The sequence below is a fragment of the Canariomyces notabilis genome (genome assembly GCF_033297395.1).
Source record: "Canariomyces notabilis strain CBS 508.74 unplaced genomic scaffold N656scaffold_8, whole genome shotgun sequence".
Classification (NCBI taxonomy): Eukaryota; Fungi; Ascomycota; class Sordariomycetes; order Sordariales; family Chaetomiaceae; genus Canariomyces; species Canariomyces notabilis.
Genome location: NW_027041830.1, coordinates 304469 through 321297, shown reverse-complemented (window position 1 = coordinate 321297; position 16829 = coordinate 304469). Strand labels below are relative to the sequence as shown.

Here is a 16829-nt window from a genome sequence, read left to right as displayed (position 1 = left end):
ATACAGAAAGAAAAAGAAAGCGAAATCACTGGTACGTCAGATACTCCTCCGGCACCGGCGGCCACGCATCAATCCCGTCCTGAATCACCACGGCCATCCCACCCAGCAAATGACTCTGAATGTGACAATGCAGCAACCACACACCAGGCAGCGCAACGTGATACCGAACAGCCATCCACGTGGGCCCGTTTACGGCCGCGGGCGTGACGTAGCCGTCGCGTCGCGGGGGATCGACCAGGTTGAGAGCAAACTGGCCGGGCGCCGCGCGCATGGCCTCGTCAACGCTGGCCCAGGGGAAATCGCCCTCGCCATAGCCCAGTAGGTACATTTTGTTGCCGTGCTTGTGGACCGGGTGCGCGGGCTGCGGGCCCTCTGCGACAAAGATCAGGTCGACGTACGTGTTGTTGGTGGTTGTGATGGTCGTATTGTCGGACCGGTACGGCTGTGGGTCGAAGAGCAGGACGGGCGATGGCGGGGCGTGGTAGTCGGTCTGGGTGCTGTCCATGGAGGACGTGTTGAGCGCCCACTGGTAGCTCTGGCCCGTCACGCGCATCACTAGTTTGTAAGTCTGCGCGACGCTGTAGGTTCCGGGCGAGGGAAGGGTGTCGGCAGGGTTGAAGGGCTTCTGCGCCTTCTGGGAGAACCATATCGTGTCCGTCGTGGACGGTCTGCCGCCATCGGTGATGTAGGGGTCTGTCTTCTTGTCCGTGTGTCCACTGTGGCCGTCCTGTCCGCCTTGTCCACTTTGGCCGCTTTGGCTGCCTTGCCCACCTTGCCCGCCTTGTCCGCCTTGGCCGCTTTGGCCGCCCTGATGATCACCGTTAGGGAATCTGGGCTGCACGTTGGCCGGGACTATGGGGTCCTCGACGCGGTATGACAGGGTAGCGGAGCCGGCGATGACTTGGACCGCGACGGTTGATGCGAGGCGGATGGGGTAGTCGCCAGCTGGAACATTGGTAAGATCAAGAAGCACGGAGTACCTATCACCACTGTTCACTTCAATGGCGTGCACTAGCTGCGGCACAATATACTCGCCGTCGACGGCATAGACGTACATGGGCAGCTCGTCGATGGAAAACGCGGCCGTCAGCAGGCCAAAAGTGCCAATGACGTCGATGGCGACCCACTTCAACCTCTCGGACGGCCCTCGGACGACGTTGATAACCTCACGGGTGCCTGTGGTCGGGGTACATGTGTCGAAGATGTCCGGGGGAATCGCCGATATATTGGTCGGTGCTTCGGCCTCGACGACGTTGGCGATGACCTGGGCCGGAAGGCAGCTTCAATGTGTTAGTCCTCCCTTTGCTACTCACCCGATGCACCTGATAGCAGAGTCTCTCACTCACCCCTTGGCCGTATAGCTTGTGCCATTGCCCCTATCCAAATACGTCCTCCGGTCGCCATCCAAAAAGGAGGCAACCTTCTCCGGCGGCCAGCACTCGACGCTGCCCTTGCCATTAAAGAGAATCGAGTCATAGCAGGTAAGCTCTACCCCCGCAGCCTTGGTGATATCGTCAATCTCGTACGACGTCCGGTGCCTGAAATCAGAAACCAAAAGCCGGTGAGAATGCCTGGCAGCTTCTTCCATTGCCAGCAGTGCCACCTCGTCTGTGGCGATGAGGCTGAAGGGCAAGGGCTGATTCTGCCTGGGGCGGATGAGGATGGCGCCGTACATGCCATCATCGATCTGGCCTAGCTGGTGGGCATGGTACCAATAGCTTCCGTACTGAGTGGCGGTCCAGCGGTAGTTGAACGACCTTCCCGGCTGGATATGCCGCTGCGACAGGCCGGGGACACCATCAGACCAGGGCGTGAGGTACATTTCAATGCCTGCATCACGGTCAGCTCGGGTGTTCCACGGCATCGGAGGTAATATGGGCCAGACCGTGGAAGTGCATAGTGGTGTTGTACGGCAACTTGTTGTGCACCACAACTTCCACCTCGTCATCCTGGTCGATCTCCAGCGTCGGGCCAGGGAACTGGCCGTTCACCAGGACCATCTCTCGTGAGAATCCATCCGGGGCATATTGCTCCCAGGTCAGGGTCAGCTCGAAGGTTTTGCGCCCTGGGGCCTGGCGCGCCGCCGGGTTAGGGGGGAGGATGGGAGAGGCGAAGGAGCAAGATACGAGCGCAACGAGCAGAACACCCAGCCATAGCTGGGCGGTTCCTACGAGGTAATGCATGTCCGTGACCTGAGATCTTCAGGAACAGGCTACCTGCAGGAATGCACCGTGACGGACATAATACGGGACCGCGAGGATGGCAGAAGAGCTTCTCCCAGTGCTTTCGAGACAGCATCTTGACGGTATATAACTTGATCTCTGCGGCCATTAATAGTTTCCTTTTTTGTGTTCACCGACACCTGCACCAGTCGGTTGTTGGCGTTGATCGTCATGACTAGTCGCACGGGATTTGCAGACGTCGCAGGCGCGGATCCCAATCACTCTGTGCCATGACATGGAGCTAGCTAAGCCCTTGCTGTATCGCACAAGCCCGATTGATCCTGTCGACGATTGTTCCGGTGCCCGGGTGGGGGCGGCACCAAGCCCGCATATGTGCGCCAAGCTTTGAGAGCGCCGGACAAAACTACCTGTCGCTTGACCGGAAAACTTGAGCATTTCCAACAAGAGCGACTAAAGAATTCCTTGGCCGGAACGCGGGAACGGCCACGGGCGGGAATGAGCAATACATGGATCCACGACGTGATGGCTTCAGCTTTGCTGCAGCGTTGACATCCAGAGCACGATAAGACCTTCGGTGTTGCTCATGGTTGATTGGAGCCAGGGGTGAGAAAACAAGAGACACAGTAGGGGGTTCCGCCTGAAATAGGACAAGACCAGCAAGACTTCCAGAGCTGGATGCTGTTTCTGGCAGATCACAGCAGATCTAGAGCGCAGGGCGGATGCCGCGGGTGGCGCCAAGGAATCTCGAGATACCCGAGATGTGAGACCTCTGCCGGGGTTGAGGGCTTCAGGCCACCCAATCCTATTGCAACAGAGGGGAAGGTGCGAAATTGCCATACGCAGCCGATGGGAAAGTATAGGAGTTGTGTGCCCTAGAGCTGTGCCCTTCTTGAGCATGGCCACATCCTATTAGTATAATTGCCATCAGGCAAATTGGATGTCTCAACGAGATTTTGTTCACACGCAAGACTGTTTATAGGGGTTACGTACGCATCGCCATTCCTACGCAAGGTTCTTCCCGAAAATATCTCGAGAGTCCGGACCAATGGAGTATCAGCCAGGCAACTAAGGAGATTCGGCATCAAGATACCTACTTTCAATCCACCGGAGATGGTTTATTGAGTAGTTGGGTTGAACAGGGCTCGACGTGAGAGGCGCAACAACGTGGAAGAAAGTCAAGGAACCCACGAAGTGACGAAAGCGAAAAGCTGGTAAGCGGCAAGCCAGATCTGTCGCGGATGATGCCTTTTGGGCATGAATGATCAATGATACGGGCCTTGATTGGCCCCTTCCCTAGTGAACGATACCTATCGTGCAAGGGCAGATCTTGTCCCGGCCATGGCGCCGCGCCACTGACGCAGAGAAAACACATCCAGCGCTCTTCCACGACGTGTAGTTCTTTTTCCTAGGGAAGTCACCCCCGAGGCCGGATCTAGACTGATTGACTTGACAGTTTCGCAATCGCTTTGCCATAGCACGTCATCAGGCACATGACTCGAAAATGCTTGGTTTGTACTTTGTAGTTCAGAAGGCCGTAAGAAGCAGAATCGGTGTGATAAGTATCTTTTGCTTTTTGGCACTAAGTTAGAATTGAAAATTTTTATACGAAGTTGTTGTAATTCAAGAGATCCTGCAGGGTTAGGGTTGAGAGTGCTATCTCCACCAAAACTTTGACGTTACAGAACTTCAGATCAACAAATCTTGTGCGCATGTGCTTCGACCACATCAACATGGCGGCTCAGCCACAACCACCAACACCATCGGTTGACCCCACCGATCCCAAGATCCTAAGGTGGGACGACATCGGTTTGACCTTGATCCTCGATTTCATTAGCGAATCCGAAGAAGCGACCATGATCGCCGCATTCCATGCCGCAGAGTCAAACCACTCAGACCCCCCACTGAACACCAGGAAACGCATCAGTCAGCACTTTGGCCACCACTTTGACTACACCACGTTTGGCGCCTCGGAAACACACTTTACCCCAGTGCCGCCCTACATCAAAGCCATATTACCGCGCCTCCCCATTCAGAGCTACCTCCCGGACCAGTTCACCGTCCAATACTACCCGCCAGGCACAGGCATCCCCCCGCATGTTGACACACATTCCATGTTTGGCGAGGCACTATACAGCCTCTCCTTTGGCAGTGCGGTGCCCATGGTCTTCCGGATGTCGGGCCCCAACGACGCGCGGAAGATGCGCTTGCCCAAGAGGTCGGTAGCCGCAGGGAGCGGCACTCCCGAGTCACCATCGAGGCGTCCTCCTGAAGTCGCTGGTCGAGATGATCAAAGCGGAAAGCAGACGACCGATGACAATCACGAGGAGCACATGCATCCCTCGTGGGAACTGATCCTCCCGCCCCGCTCCCTGCTTCTCATGACGGGAGCTTCTCGGTACGGCTACACGCATGGCATCAGGCCCCGCAAGACCGATGTCATCGACGGCCAGACCGTACGGCGGCAAGGGAGGTATTCTATCACTATGCGCACCGTCAGACGTGGGAGCGAGATTGGCTGTCAGTGTGAGTTCCCGGGGGTCTGTGATGCCAGGATAAGGGAGGAGATGGCGTTGGCACATGGTCCTCCAGCCCAGCGCCCGTAGTGTAAACTTTCAGTCTTCTTAACAACCGCGTGCAAGATGAAACACTTTCTTGGCGATATTGATCTGGTTCGTATGCCCATTTTCTTTGGCGTTTCGAGCTGCTCTGTCGTGGAGCAATACCGCGGTTAACGCAAGTTGTGGCTTAGGCCTTAAGGTTGGCTCGGCTGGCTAGAATAAGGTTGAAACGGTGGGTGGTTTGAAGTTGATGGAAGGAACTGCCTACTAGTAGTCTGTGCAGCAGAAGTTGTTAAATTCCTTGGGAAGGTATCGTATGGTATCTCCAACCCCCCAAGTCCAACCTCCAGGTTCACTTACACATCACGTCAGCTAAGGTATTCCTACACTCCTAAGTTCAGGACCTCCACACCAAGATGCAGGACATCAAGACAAGATTCCTTGTCATCTCGGATACCCATGCGGAAAAGGGACTCGCCATCCCAGATTTACCTGTCGACGTGGCCATCCACTGTGGTGACCTGACAAACGAGTCAAAACTTGACGAGTTCCGCACGACCTTGGATCTCTTACGAACCATCAACGCGCCTCTTAAACTTGTCATCGCAGGAAACCACGACTTTACGCTGGACACACCAATGTTCATGAAGAAGAGAGCGCAGGCAGAAGCCGTCTTTTCGATTGAGCCGGGGCTTATAAAGAAGGAATATGGCGACTTTGGCGACGCCCGACAGCTATTTGGGGATGCTAGAGTAGACGGCATCGTGTTTCTTGACCAAGGTGTCCACCACTTTAATCTCGACAACGGCGCCAGCCTTACAGTCCACGCCAGCGCCTTTACCCCATCTGTAGACGCCGACTGGGGGTTTCAGTACAAACGGGGAGAACACTACGACTTTGCTATCAACAACGGGGTCGACGTCGTCATCACCCATGGCCCTCCCAAGGGTGTATTGGACTTGACAGCCTCCAAGCAGCGCGGTGGTTGCGAGCATCTCTTTGCTGCCGTCGCGAGAGCCCGGCCACGCCTGCATTGCTTTGGTCATATTCACGAGGGTTGGGGCGCCAAGTTGGTGGCATGGCGTGACACGCCCAGCGAATCCCCTCACATTTTGTCAACATCAACAACGGCGAATCGGCTGTGGTGGACACTCTGGCAACACTCCTCCCAGGAAAGTGGGATACGGCCCAGGATATCGTGGAGAAAGAGGCCCGACTTCGGGCACTCAGGGCGGATGGGTACCGTGCCACGGACCATTCCTCATGAAGCGAGCACCCTATCGTGCCAGGACAGACGACGCTCTTCGTCAATGCGGCCATCCAATCGACAGAGGAGGGACAAGCCCAGTTGCCGTGGGTCATTGACATTGAGCTCCCCGCCGCCATCGATTCAAGCTGTGTGTAGGATGCCTGCTGTCACTGAATCTCTCAGCCGTCCACTGCCACCAGTTTGTGCGGTTGGCAACCTACCAGTAAAGTCTTTTCTGCTCCCCACCGACATCGACCAGCACCACAAAATTGGCTCAAGAGCGTCACGCCGATGTTAACGGCAGATTCCGCGTCATTTGATCAGCCTCCCGCTTGGCAACAGTGGGCTAGGAACGCCAAAAGCTGCTGGCTGCCGGGGGCGGCGTATCACTCCAATCTTATCAATCAATCTCTATGCTCTCGGCCATCACCTTACTCGGAAAAGCCAGAACTGCAGCTTGCTTTCGCGCCAGCAATCTTGGCAACACGCCATTACTTCAAGTCGTCCTATGGGCTGATGAGCATCAGAGTGCACCATCCGTTCGTCACTAACCGCGGACGCATGTTTTCGGCGCGGTGAGCGAGATTCCGCCCGCTTCTTGTCGTCACGAGGGTGACGAGAACCGCCATGGGACAGGGCTCCGTCGTAATGATAGGCTTGAACCCCTCCCCGTCGAGCATACCTTACTTGAGCCCCCATACCGAGCGGTTTTGCTCCTGTTGACCTGCCTTTGCCCGCGTCATCTGTCGGTTGGAGTCCACACCTCGATTTCAGAGAGTCTCACGATCATCCCTTTGAGTCCCGCCTCTTGCACTGAGATTACTACCTGATAGTTCCCTATGGGGTATTTCACCACTATTCCTGAGGCATGGCGCCTCTTTACGCCAGTTGAGAGACGCAACATCGCCATATACATCGTCGGAATCGTGCTCTACAAGTTTGGACTCGAAGCTTTCAACGGCTCAGTTGTCGCACTTGCCACGAACCGCTATGATTATGACGCGTCCATCTCCAATACGGCCCCCAAGACTTTTGAGCGGATCGGTCTCTTGACGGGCCTGAACCAAGCATTCCAAGTGGTTGGCTCCATCATTATTGCCCCCTTGATCAAGCGGTATCCGACACAGAAGGTCCTTGCTGGGGCAATCCTTGTGTTCGGTATCTTTTCGGCCATCCTTTTGATCGTAGACGGGGCAACCGGAGGACAATTTCTTCCAGAAGCGTACCGAGGGGTTGGAAAACACCCCAAGAACCAGTATTGGTACTACGGCGATTTCAACACTGACGGGATGATTCCGATATACTCCATCTGTGGTATTGCTTACGGCATGATTGAGCTAATCCGACGCGTTATTCCCCGGGATATTGTTGGCGGCAATGTCAAGAAGCTCCGGGTCATGGACTCACTGGTAGGCTAGGTCAACCAACTCTTTTGCGATTCAGCGGGTTCATGCTAACATGCCCACCAATCCTACCTAGGTTCACGTCTTCAACGAACTCTCTGGTACGGCTGCTGCATTTTGCACAGCCCTCGGTCTCATTCCCAACCTGGGCAACAACAAAGCCTTTCTTATCACCCCGCCCTGTTTTGCGCTTGGGGCTCTCGCCTTCTATGCCGTCAAGATCACCACTGTCACCAAAACAGAGGAGCCTAAGGGCGGGTGGGGCTTAAGATCTTTCGCAAAAGCCTTGTACACCAGCTTCCTCGTCTTCTTCGAGTCCATCTACGTGGGTGGCAAGATCCTTCTTTCCTCAAGGAAGTTTGCCTGGCTTATCCCGGCCTACACGATTGCTCTCTACGGGCATCGCTACCTTGAATCCGGCATTGTCCCGCCCGTCGCCCGTCGTTACTTGGGTGAATCGTCGTGGTCCCAGATCATCATCGGAGGGTCCAATCTGGGTGAGCTGATCGGCGCGCTTCTCGTGCTCTTCAGCTACAACCTCATCCCCACCCCTATCCCCTGGATTCGCCTCGACGCCCTCACGCTGCTCGTGGTCTGGTACATGCCCTTCTGGCGGCCTCCCGCGGGCGACGTGTCCCAGGCCTGGATCGCAGCGGCTACGGTGCTTCCCGTCTCCATGTGCTGGTCTGCGGGTGACGTCTCCCTTATTGCGTACATCCAAGCACTGCTCACGCGGACCGAATCCGAAGAGGAGAGGGTTTCGACTCTAGGAGCTGTCATGGCGTTCTTGTACTCCATCAACATCATTTTCGTTGCGGTCGCTTCGCCTCTTCTCGGGCGGTACATTGATCAAGTGTACACCCAGACCGGTGGGACCAGCGGCGGCAATATCTACGAAGCCATCAAGAACGTTGGCGGTGTTCAGTTCACGGTGATTGCCGTTATTGTCCTGGCTTCGACGTTCGTTCCCAGGGGCTCGTGGGCACTGAATCCTCAGATGCTGTACAATGAGAAGTATGATAAGGACGTGTCCGACGAGGAGGCATTGCCAAAGATACCCGTCGGGGAGAAGGCTTCCCAGGATGAGAAGTGCATGGATGAAGTCATCACCGCGGCTCCAAACCCAACAATCTGAAGTTATTCACCACGGCCGGGCTCTGGTTTCGCTCTCCCCTTCATGATATGATTACGGTCTGTTCAAGCTGCTTCCTTTCTACCTATTCAGTTTATCAGGTCCGGCAGGGTGGATGCTGCGGGAATCGCTTCATCTCTTGTCGCTATTCGTACGCTGATTTCATGCCTGGTAACTCGATATTCAAGTTGGATTCATTCTGATTGGCATCCGTGCCTGTTGTATGAGGATTTGCTCCCGCCTTCTCAGCATCTGAACTTCTGAAGCGCCACCTCAAGGGGCGATTCATCGATTTCACCGACGTCGCCTAGTTGTTGGTTTAGGAAACGGCATGAGGAATCCACTTTACACACATTATCTCTATTTACCACCGCTGTGTAATTACTGGGTTGGTCACACTGAACTTGTCGACCCTCGGCTGCGATTGCCCTAATTCGCAACGTCAGAACCCACTATAAGTGGTAGTCTGACGTCGATGATGTCACGAGATGGTGTCCTTGAGAATTCTGGCCTCACAAATGTCAATCCTCGTCATGCTCTTTGATAATCAGCACAAAGTAGGTCTAGGAGCCCCTTAATTCACATATCAATTTGATTCGCGAGTGCTTGCAGTTACATAGACACGACAACATACTTAAGAATGCCCAGGGACGAGCAATACACCAAGAACAAATCTGATCAATATGTCGATGGACTCGCAGAGGAAGGTCTGGAGGAGGGCAATCCATTCCAGCAAAATGCCGCAGATGATCAGCTGATACTCGACCCGAACGAGGCTGCAGTTGCGGCTGTTATGAGTCGCGACGAGAACGCAGCAACGGCTAGCAAGGGCAGCACTAACGACATGAAACGTGATGATGCCCAATTTCGTCACCTGAACCAGCCCAAAACCACCAATATATTCCTCCGGCAAAACTCGGCAGAATCCTCTATGACAACTGAGCCAGACGACACCGACGTCGAACGAGGTGGCTCACCCGAACGCAGGGGTTCGTCAGCAAAACACCCCCGGTCCATAGTTGACGATGCGACTGGCGATGCCTCCAATGAATCCGACCCTGAGGTCCGCCGGCTTGTCAAACGTGCCCGCGGAGATGATGGTCGGGCTGTAATCATCCAGCCTGATGACGACGTTGAGGAACAAGACCGCAAAATGCAGGCCAATTTCGATGTCCGCAACCCCGGCTACGATCATGATCACGAAATTGACGAGAATGAACCCCGACAGACGGCCGAGGAGGATTTCGACCGTCCGACCGAAGTCGCGCCTATGCCGCTCGTTGACAAAATCTCGGAGCATAGGGATCACGATCCTGTCCCGAGAGACGCTGACGATCAGGACGACGATATAGAGACAAAAAGAGATGATGACTACGATGTGGAAAACTATGCCGAGTTTGAGGACGACGATGACGATATGGAAGGACCCGCCAGGGACACAGTTGGGAATGAAGAGCTACTCATCGATGAGGATGAACTCAATGGATGATTGAACTCGGTCGTGGCATCACAGTCGTCCCCTGGCATAGACACGGGGTTGTGCGCATTTCCATGTGTACATACATGTATTGTAACGGTATAACCCGTGCAGCTTGACAGCTCAACTACCTACATGACATTGTATTGTGCAGCGTTCCCTAACTGGAAGCTTCACCATTGTCCAGTTTGGGAGTACGCCCGGACACGCAGAGAACACCCGAGACAATGCGACTCTCAGAAGCCACACCATCGCCGGGTCGGAAGTCACGTACTCCAGCAGCAAGAGGGTGTCACTGCTCCCAGCTTGTTGAGTCGTCACCTCAAGCATTGGCCGGGTTGAACATGCAGTAGTCGATATTCCTACCCGCGCCGATACCCCCATTGTTACCGGCCCAGGTAGGGAAGCTGTGTGCTGCTCTGTGTCAGTCTAGGCATTTGGCCAAGAAGCGGCAACAAAGCCCAGCACTCACCGGTACCGCTGCCGCCAAAAACGGCGAAGGACAGGATGAACACGAGGACCTGAGTGCCCCCGTCGAGAGCAGCTGAGGTAAGATAGTTCCACTTGACGAACCACTCGGGCTTGTACCGGCGGAGATAGAGTTGTGCGAAGAATCCGGCTGCGAAGTAGCTGAGGATGGACGAGTTGACGCCCACGAAGAGCCAGCCCATGTACCACTGCATCATCTGTTAGGGGGGCATGTTTCTCTATGACACAACAGGCCAAGAGCAGCTAGCTAAAGCCGCAGAATGATACTTACCAGGATGATGCTCAGGTTGATGTACTTGAAGACGCGAATCTTGGTCTTCCTGTACTGAAGCCAAAATGGCACTGGGACAGCAAACCCAAGCAGGTACGCAAAGGGTTACCCACTGGTAGCGCGCACCAACGCTGAACATATCGCTAGCCATGGACCAGGCGAGGGCGAGAGTGTTGTACTGACGAAACATGGAAGCCATTAGGTTATTAAGGTACTTATCTGACTTTGGATGTTTCAGAGGCTCTTGGACGTAGTGGCTTACCTGCTGGACATTCTGTCCCGACCAGACATTCGACCCTTCGATCGAGGTCAGAACCTCGAACTGGGAATCCACGATACTCTGCATCATGATATAGTCGAATATGGCGCCGATGATGGTGCCCAGCATCTGTGCACAAAAGGTCGAACGAGGCGACAGATGGGCGAGCTGTGCCAGCTTAAGGTCGCGCAGAAGCCACTGGCCCTGTTGGACACCGTTGAACCCGAAGACGGTGAAGTACATGTTTGCTAAGAACCCAACGTGTTAATAACAGTCAAGTCAGGGTCTGATGTTATCCTTGCTGGTGTACCTCGAAATTAGGACTTACCGAGGGGCTTTCCCGGGTGGATGTATCCTGCCAACATTTGCAGGATAGGCTGCTGATTGAACTGAAACCCGGTAATTCCCATCTGGGCACCGAAAAACAAGATGAAGATGGCGGCAAAGAGGTTGGCGAGTATGAATCCCCACCATGGCAGAGTCGAGTTGGTCCCGTACAACGTCCCCATTCCAAGAGCGAAAGCCACCACCAGCACGCCAAAGTACCACCACTGTTGCACTTCTCGGTAGCCGTTCTGCACCATCAGTCTAAATAATTGTAAGTTAAGGTTGTAGCTAAGCGGAGGAGGGGCAGACGGACTTGTAATGAGGATCCTTGTCCGGGTCGGCCAGGACTCGTCTCTTGTAATCTTCCTGCGACTCGCGAGCTTCCCAGAATCGCCAAAATGACGGGTCGAGAACTCTCTTGAGGTTGTGAGGAGCGAGGAAGGACCATCCGTCTTTGATGTCCTAGACCGGTCATTAGAGTCAGGGGAATTGAGGCAATCGACTGTTTCATCAATGAGACTCTTCTTACATCGTAGTTCCACAGCAGCATATGAACCAAAGCAGCCGTGATACCCATATTTGTCGTTATCAGGTAGGCGATGTACGTGGCGGTCATGTGCGGAACGCCAGCTGCCTCGACAGCAGTGCTGTTGATCGTATGTTCAGGGGTCAAGATTTGGGTTAGGTTATAGGTCACAAAGTTTGTTGAGTTGGAGCTGCCATCGTACAGCAGCTGGGACATGAAGGGGAAGTTCTGCGATTCCCAGACATTGCCGTAGTAGAGGCCCATGAAGAGGACAATGCACAGAAGGTAGCCTATGCAGCTGTTGGTGAGTGTGTACAGGGGTACCCACAGCGGCGAGCCCAGAAAGGCGATATATTGCCAGTCGAAACTGACGGACAGGAATCCGAGACCTTCGTTTCCCTGGGAGCCGCCAAACAGATTAGTGAAAACAAGCGAGTTTTGATGCACCAGACAGAAGATGGAAACCCCCTGCAGGAGTGGGAAGATCCATTCCTAGTATACAGCAGCAGCCCCTGAATCAGCAGTCGAGCCTGGACTCAATCTGGAATGCCCAACACCACGACGGGTTAGATGTCTAGGTAGGGAAGGGGCAAAGCACTTACGGGAATTATCTCGTAACAAAACATGACTAAGAAGATGGTCAAGAACACCTTCACTCGCCTCGAGGTCTCGGTGCGGTCTCGGTGCAGCGTTTCCATCAGCGAGTTGACAGGAAGATTAATGGGCCAGAGCATCTTGGTCGGCTGCACCAAGATACTTCGCAGAAGACCGGCAATTCCATACGCCAACAGCTGTGACGAGATGACGAGGAATATAGCGGCGCCGGTGTTGGGTTCCATGTCGTAGTACAGGCGCTGCGCGGCCAGGATCTCGGTAGCAACGGCGGTGGTGGCGCCCGAGGATGCCATGACGACGATGAAGGCATGCTCCTTTGAGTTGAAAGGAAAGGGATTCAGAAAGCGCCCGACGGGGCCGAGGCGAGGGATGTATGCCAAGATCTCTCCAAGAATGTAGGCGATGACTGTGAGGAAGACTACGCTAACGTAGATGGCTTGTGGCTTGAAGTAGTATCTGGCTGGATCAGTACGGTTATCCCTGCTTGCTACATCAAGCTCAACCTCATGTGTTTCGGGTTCTCTTACATTGTCTGCAGAACGGCCGCAAAGATGGCCAAGCCAGACCCTGTCGCATGTGTCAGCCCGATGCCTCTTTGCTAGATGTGGCCATGCAGAAACAGCATAGTGGATGTATTGGTTGGACCATACCGAGGAAGAGGGCCCGGAATGTCCATGGGCTAAGGGACGGGTTATCGTCGACATGGAGAACGTGAGTTATAAGCCCCTTGGCGTCAGTAATGACCTCTTTCTCCCCAAAGTGGTCCTCCTCCCGCGCGTCGTAGGTTGGTAAATCGATGTTGCTGGCATCCTTCTGGATGGCAGCTTTCTCGTTTGTGATGGCATGCTCCTCATCCTGGACCTTGGGGTTCTGCTTTTCACCCGGAAAGGACATGACGTCCGGGCCGGACTCGGTCCGAGCCGCCTCGCGAGGCTCGGCGGCAGCCATGACGGATGCAGATGGTGTTAGCGGTGCCACCTAATATTTGCAAAGGACTGAGAATAACCACGAGCCAAGAGTGGCGCCGAGAAAGTCAAGAGGTCGGATCCGGAGAAGATGGGAATGGCATGCATACTGATTACAATAGGCTCCTTGGGAACCACTGCCCCGGGGCCATGTAGTCTCGAATTCCATTCAGGACCTGCCTAAACCGGGAATCCCACAATGCTTGGTCCAATGTCTCGTTCGGTGCCTGGGATTGAGAGAACTTCCAAGTACCGTATCTCGCCATCCAAGAAGAGCCTGGTGATTGCTATCCTGATTGCTCGAGATTGGTAATGGACAGCATGGGAACCGAATCCGCCGATACCGGGGTTGCTGCCGTTGACGAAGCACCTTCCTAATATTGCCAGTCCCAGAAGGGGGATATTGCGGGAATTGTGATGGTCCTTTGGAAATATTGCGGATATATTTCTTGCTTGAAGGGGTAAAGGATATGGTGTTGATGGACCCTCGTGATAAGGATATTGCGGCAGTTGAAGTTACGATAACCAGCCACTACCTCAGCATATCTTGACACAACAGCAGAAGCCGCGCTCTCTGCACATTTAGGGTGTCTATCGATGCATACCGCTGTCTCACCCGTTAGTCTTCCAGACCCGGATGGTCTTGTTGCTAGACGCCGATACTAGAATCCTAGAGTCGGGGGAGAAGACGGCTGACCAACGCCGTCCTGGATGGTTCAGTGTCCGTCGCACCTGGGCAGTAGTCGTATCCCAGAGACGGATTGTCCCGTCATAAGAGACAGATGCTAGCAGTTTGGAGTCATGCGAGAAGGCTGCTGCGCAAACCACACTTGGCTCTTCCTTGAGCGCATGACGCTCCTGTCCAGTAGCCACATCCCAAAGCCGAACAGTTCCATCCCAGGATGCTGATGCTAGAATCGTAGAGTTGTATAAGAAGCAGAGTGAGGGAACCCTTCCCAAGTGTCCCCGAAGGGTTTGCTGTAGCTGGCCGGTAGTCGGATCCCAGAGCCAAACAGGCCCGCTGATCGATCCTGCTGCTAGGAGTCTGGAGTCGCCCGAAAATGCTAGCGAGATACCTACGCTTGAGTGGCCCCGTAAAATCCGATGGAGTTGTCCGGCAGTTGTATCCCAGAGCCGAATTGTATGATCGGAACCTGCTGATGCCAGCAGTGTAGAGTCGTGCGAGAAGACGACTGAGTAAACACCGTTTTCATGCCCGTCAAGAGCATGCTGAAGCTCGCCTGTAGCTAAGTTCCAAAGTTGAATCCTGCTATTAGAGGAGGATGAGGCTAGTAGTTTAGAGTCGTGAGAGAAGGCGGCCGACCATATTTTGCCATTGCCATAAAGTGTCTGCAGTACATGGCCAGTGGTTAGAGACCAAAGCCGAATGGTGTAGTCGGCGGATCCCGACGCCAGCAGTCTAGAGTCGTGCGAGATGGCAACTGACGTGACTGAGTGCCCGTGTCCAGTGAGAATCCAGTGAGGCTGGTCAGAAGCACGGTCCCAGAACTGTATACTGGTCGGTACCGGTTGATCTGGTTTCACTGCGTCTAGAGTGGTCACATCAAGGGTGACTTCAAGCGTGTAAAAGGTCCGCTCCGGTTTGATGGCGAACATTGATCGTCCTTCACATTGCTCTAGTACCAATGCCAAGTTGATAAATCCATTTCTTGCATTTTCCCTTCCAGCCACTTCCTGCATAACAAGCAACGGCTCTCCAACCAATGACTCTGGTAGAGTGTCCCTAGAGCAGGTGGTGATATGGTAGCGAGCATCAACCACGCGGCCCTGCTGAGTAAACATGAGTAAGACAAGGAAATCCACGGAGCCTTCTGAGTCGTGGCGTAGCCGGACCAATGTTGGAGACATCCCCCCATATAAGTTAGTCGCGGGTACAATCTTAGATCGTTCCTCGTGCCACGAGAATCGCGGCATCACATCAAGCACTTCTAGCCCGATGTCGGCAAAATCACCATCATCATAAGTCCAGCATTGTTGGCCTGAGCTCTGTGCATTCTCTCCATTATCGTTCCTAAGATAAATGACTTTTCTTGCGACATCAGGCCTAGGGCGTGACAGTAGAACCGAGCGGCGACCCCTAGATCGAGTAAACTCGTTGGAACTTCCCACTGCTACCTTCGCAAGCGGGATTCCCACGGATTGTTGGGAGTCTTCCTCTGGGCCGCAATTGAGCAGTCCGATAGTCTCGGTAGAAGTGGCGATCACTGACAAGGAGACACGAAGACTGCCCCCAGATATCTCAAGCTGGTCGACGTAGGCCGTGCGCTGGTCTTGGGGAACGATGTGACCGGAATGTGCAAAATCGGACGGGCTGTTTGCAAGAATCCCTCCCCCGGGTTGGGCTTGCTCCGAGCCGCTGGTAGGCCCCCCAAGGCCCCATGCCAGGATGGAGTGATCACTTGTGGTCCTCATAATGTGCTCCTGCAGCCGCATGAAGGCACGATCGCGGCCTTCCCCGTAAATCATAGGCATTGCTATGCCGAAAATGCCGAGGAGGCAATAAGCAATATCTTCGGGCCTTCCGGTTTGTCTCTGGGCGGCCCAGGACATGCGTGGCGCAACGCTGGCCGAGCTTATATCGCTACTACCACGTAAGAACCGCTCTGGGATGCCTGTGATCTGTTCCACAACGGTCCGCAATTGCACCTTGGTGCCCAGGCGGTGCCAGTCGGTGCTGAAGAAGACCAAGCGTTTAGGCGCTAGGAGTTCTTGCAGAGTCCACCCCCTCGAGAACCAGCGGCTTGTCCGGAAGCTAGATCCTTCAGCCCGGGGATCCTCGCCGTCGTGAACATCAGACAGATAGGCATAGCAGACGGCTGCGTGCTGATACCATCGAAACATGGAGTTGATGGCCTCGCTGAGTTCCACGAGATTGGTCTTGTCGATACAGCAGGTGTCAATCCAGACATAGCCGAAGCCGTCTCTCTTGGCTTGCTCACAGCAACCCTTCAACTTTACCGATCCGACGCCAGGTTTTGTCGTTGATTCCCTGCTCGACTTCGCCAAATGTAAGGTCTTCAATGTCTCTGCCCCAAGTATGCGACAGGATGGCGTAACGGGGCATCCCATATTCGGGGAACTCCTCGAACCGGGTCGTCGTTACGTTGATTAGGCGCATCGTCTGCGAAGTTTGTGGTGAGCCTACCAGTAGTTCGGGAACACGAACTTGAAGCGAACTGTAACGGAGTACCAGTAGGACTTTACCAATTCTGGGTCGATAAGAGGACTTGGGATCAAGATCCAGAGTATACGGCGTGTAGCGCACAGTGTGTAGCCTGGCAAACGGCAGTTGCACCGTTGCACGAGTCCGAGTCCTGGATTGATTTGGACGCTCTAGGTGGACGCCGTCGCTCG

The 16829-nt window shown here is 54.3% G+C and overlaps 8 protein-coding genes across 8 annotated transcripts; 4 read left to right on the top strand and 4 right to left on the bottom strand.

Annotated features, from left to right (window-relative positions):
* Nucleotides 1–25: 25 nt before the first annotated feature.
* On the bottom strand, nucleotides 26–2183 carry N656DRAFT_767766 (multicopper oxidase; the record flags this gene model as incomplete). Its single annotated transcript, XM_064813578.1, has 3 exons — nucleotides 26–1280; nucleotides 1347–1830; nucleotides 1886–2183. 3 exons carry the CDS (start codon nucleotides 2181–2183, stop codon nucleotides 26–28), a joined length of 2037 nt encoding a protein of 678 aa, XP_064671004.1.
* A 1730-nt stretch (nucleotides 2184–3913) lies between these two features.
* Nucleotides 3914–4786, top strand: N656DRAFT_707743 (uncharacterized protein; the record flags this gene model as incomplete). Its single annotated transcript, XM_064811454.1, has 2 exons — nucleotides 3914–4428; nucleotides 4477–4786. 2 exons carry the CDS (start codon nucleotides 3914–3916, stop codon nucleotides 4784–4786), a joined length of 825 nt encoding a protein of 274 aa, XP_064671003.1.
* Nucleotides 4787–4940: 154 nt separating this feature from the next.
* On the top strand, nucleotides 4941–6559 carry N656DRAFT_617252 (Metallo-dependent phosphatase). Its single transcript, XM_064810328.1, has 2 exons — nucleotides 4941–5050; nucleotides 5114–6559. Exon 2 carries the CDS (start codon nucleotides 5158–5160, stop codon nucleotides 6286–6288), a length of 1131 nt encoding a protein of 376 aa, XP_064671002.1. The 5' UTR covers nucleotides 4941–5050; nucleotides 5114–5157; the 3' UTR covers nucleotides 6289–6559.
* Nucleotides 6560–8878, top strand: N656DRAFT_617253 (uncharacterized protein). Its single transcript, XM_064810329.1, has 2 exons — nucleotides 6560–7399; nucleotides 7470–8878. Exons 1-2 carry the CDS (start codon nucleotides 6830–6832, stop codon nucleotides 8526–8528), a joined length of 1629 nt encoding a protein of 542 aa, XP_064671001.1. The 5' UTR covers nucleotides 6560–6829; the 3' UTR covers nucleotides 8529–8878.
* Nucleotides 8879–9090: 212 nt separating this feature from the next.
* Nucleotides 9091–10140, top strand: N656DRAFT_778197 (uncharacterized protein). The gene has a single exon (XM_064814963.1). The coding sequence runs from the start codon at nucleotides 9166–9168 to the stop codon at nucleotides 10012–10014; it is 849 nt and encodes a 282-aa protein (XP_064671000.1). The 5' UTR covers nucleotides 9091–9165; the 3' UTR covers nucleotides 10015–10140.
* On the bottom strand, nucleotides 10070–13838 carry N656DRAFT_824045 (OPT superfamily oligopeptide transporter). Its single transcript, XM_064818434.1, has 11 exons — nucleotides 13140–13838; nucleotides 13017–13056; nucleotides 12477–12945; nucleotides 11878–12366; nucleotides 11662–11810; nucleotides 11350–11609; nucleotides 11025–11269; nucleotides 10876–10940; nucleotides 10763–10811; nucleotides 10475–10688; nucleotides 10070–10416 (listed from the first exon to the last, which is right to left on the bottom strand). The coding sequence occupies exons 1-11, from the start codon at nucleotides 13435–13437 to the stop codon at nucleotides 10325–10327; spliced, it is 2370 nt and encodes a 789-aa protein (XP_064670999.1). The 5' UTR covers nucleotides 13438–13838; the 3' UTR covers nucleotides 10070–10324.
* A 228-nt stretch (nucleotides 13839–14066) lies between these two features.
* On the bottom strand, nucleotides 14067–15071 carry N656DRAFT_707981 (WD40 repeat-like protein; the record flags this gene model as incomplete). Its single annotated transcript, XM_064811473.1, has 1 exon — nucleotides 14067–15071. One exon carries the CDS (start codon nucleotides 15069–15071, stop codon nucleotides 14067–14069), a length of 1005 nt encoding a protein of 334 aa, XP_064670998.1.
* A 448-nt stretch (nucleotides 15072–15519) lies between these two features.
* Nucleotides 15520–16593, bottom strand: N656DRAFT_788935 (HET-domain-containing protein; the record flags this gene model as incomplete). The annotated part of the gene is made up of 3 exons (XM_064816737.1): nucleotides 15520–15552; nucleotides 15612–16427; nucleotides 16474–16593. 3 exons carry the CDS (start codon nucleotides 16591–16593, stop codon nucleotides 15520–15522), a joined length of 969 nt encoding a protein of 322 aa, XP_064670997.1.
* Nucleotides 16594–16829: the final 236 nt, after the last annotated feature.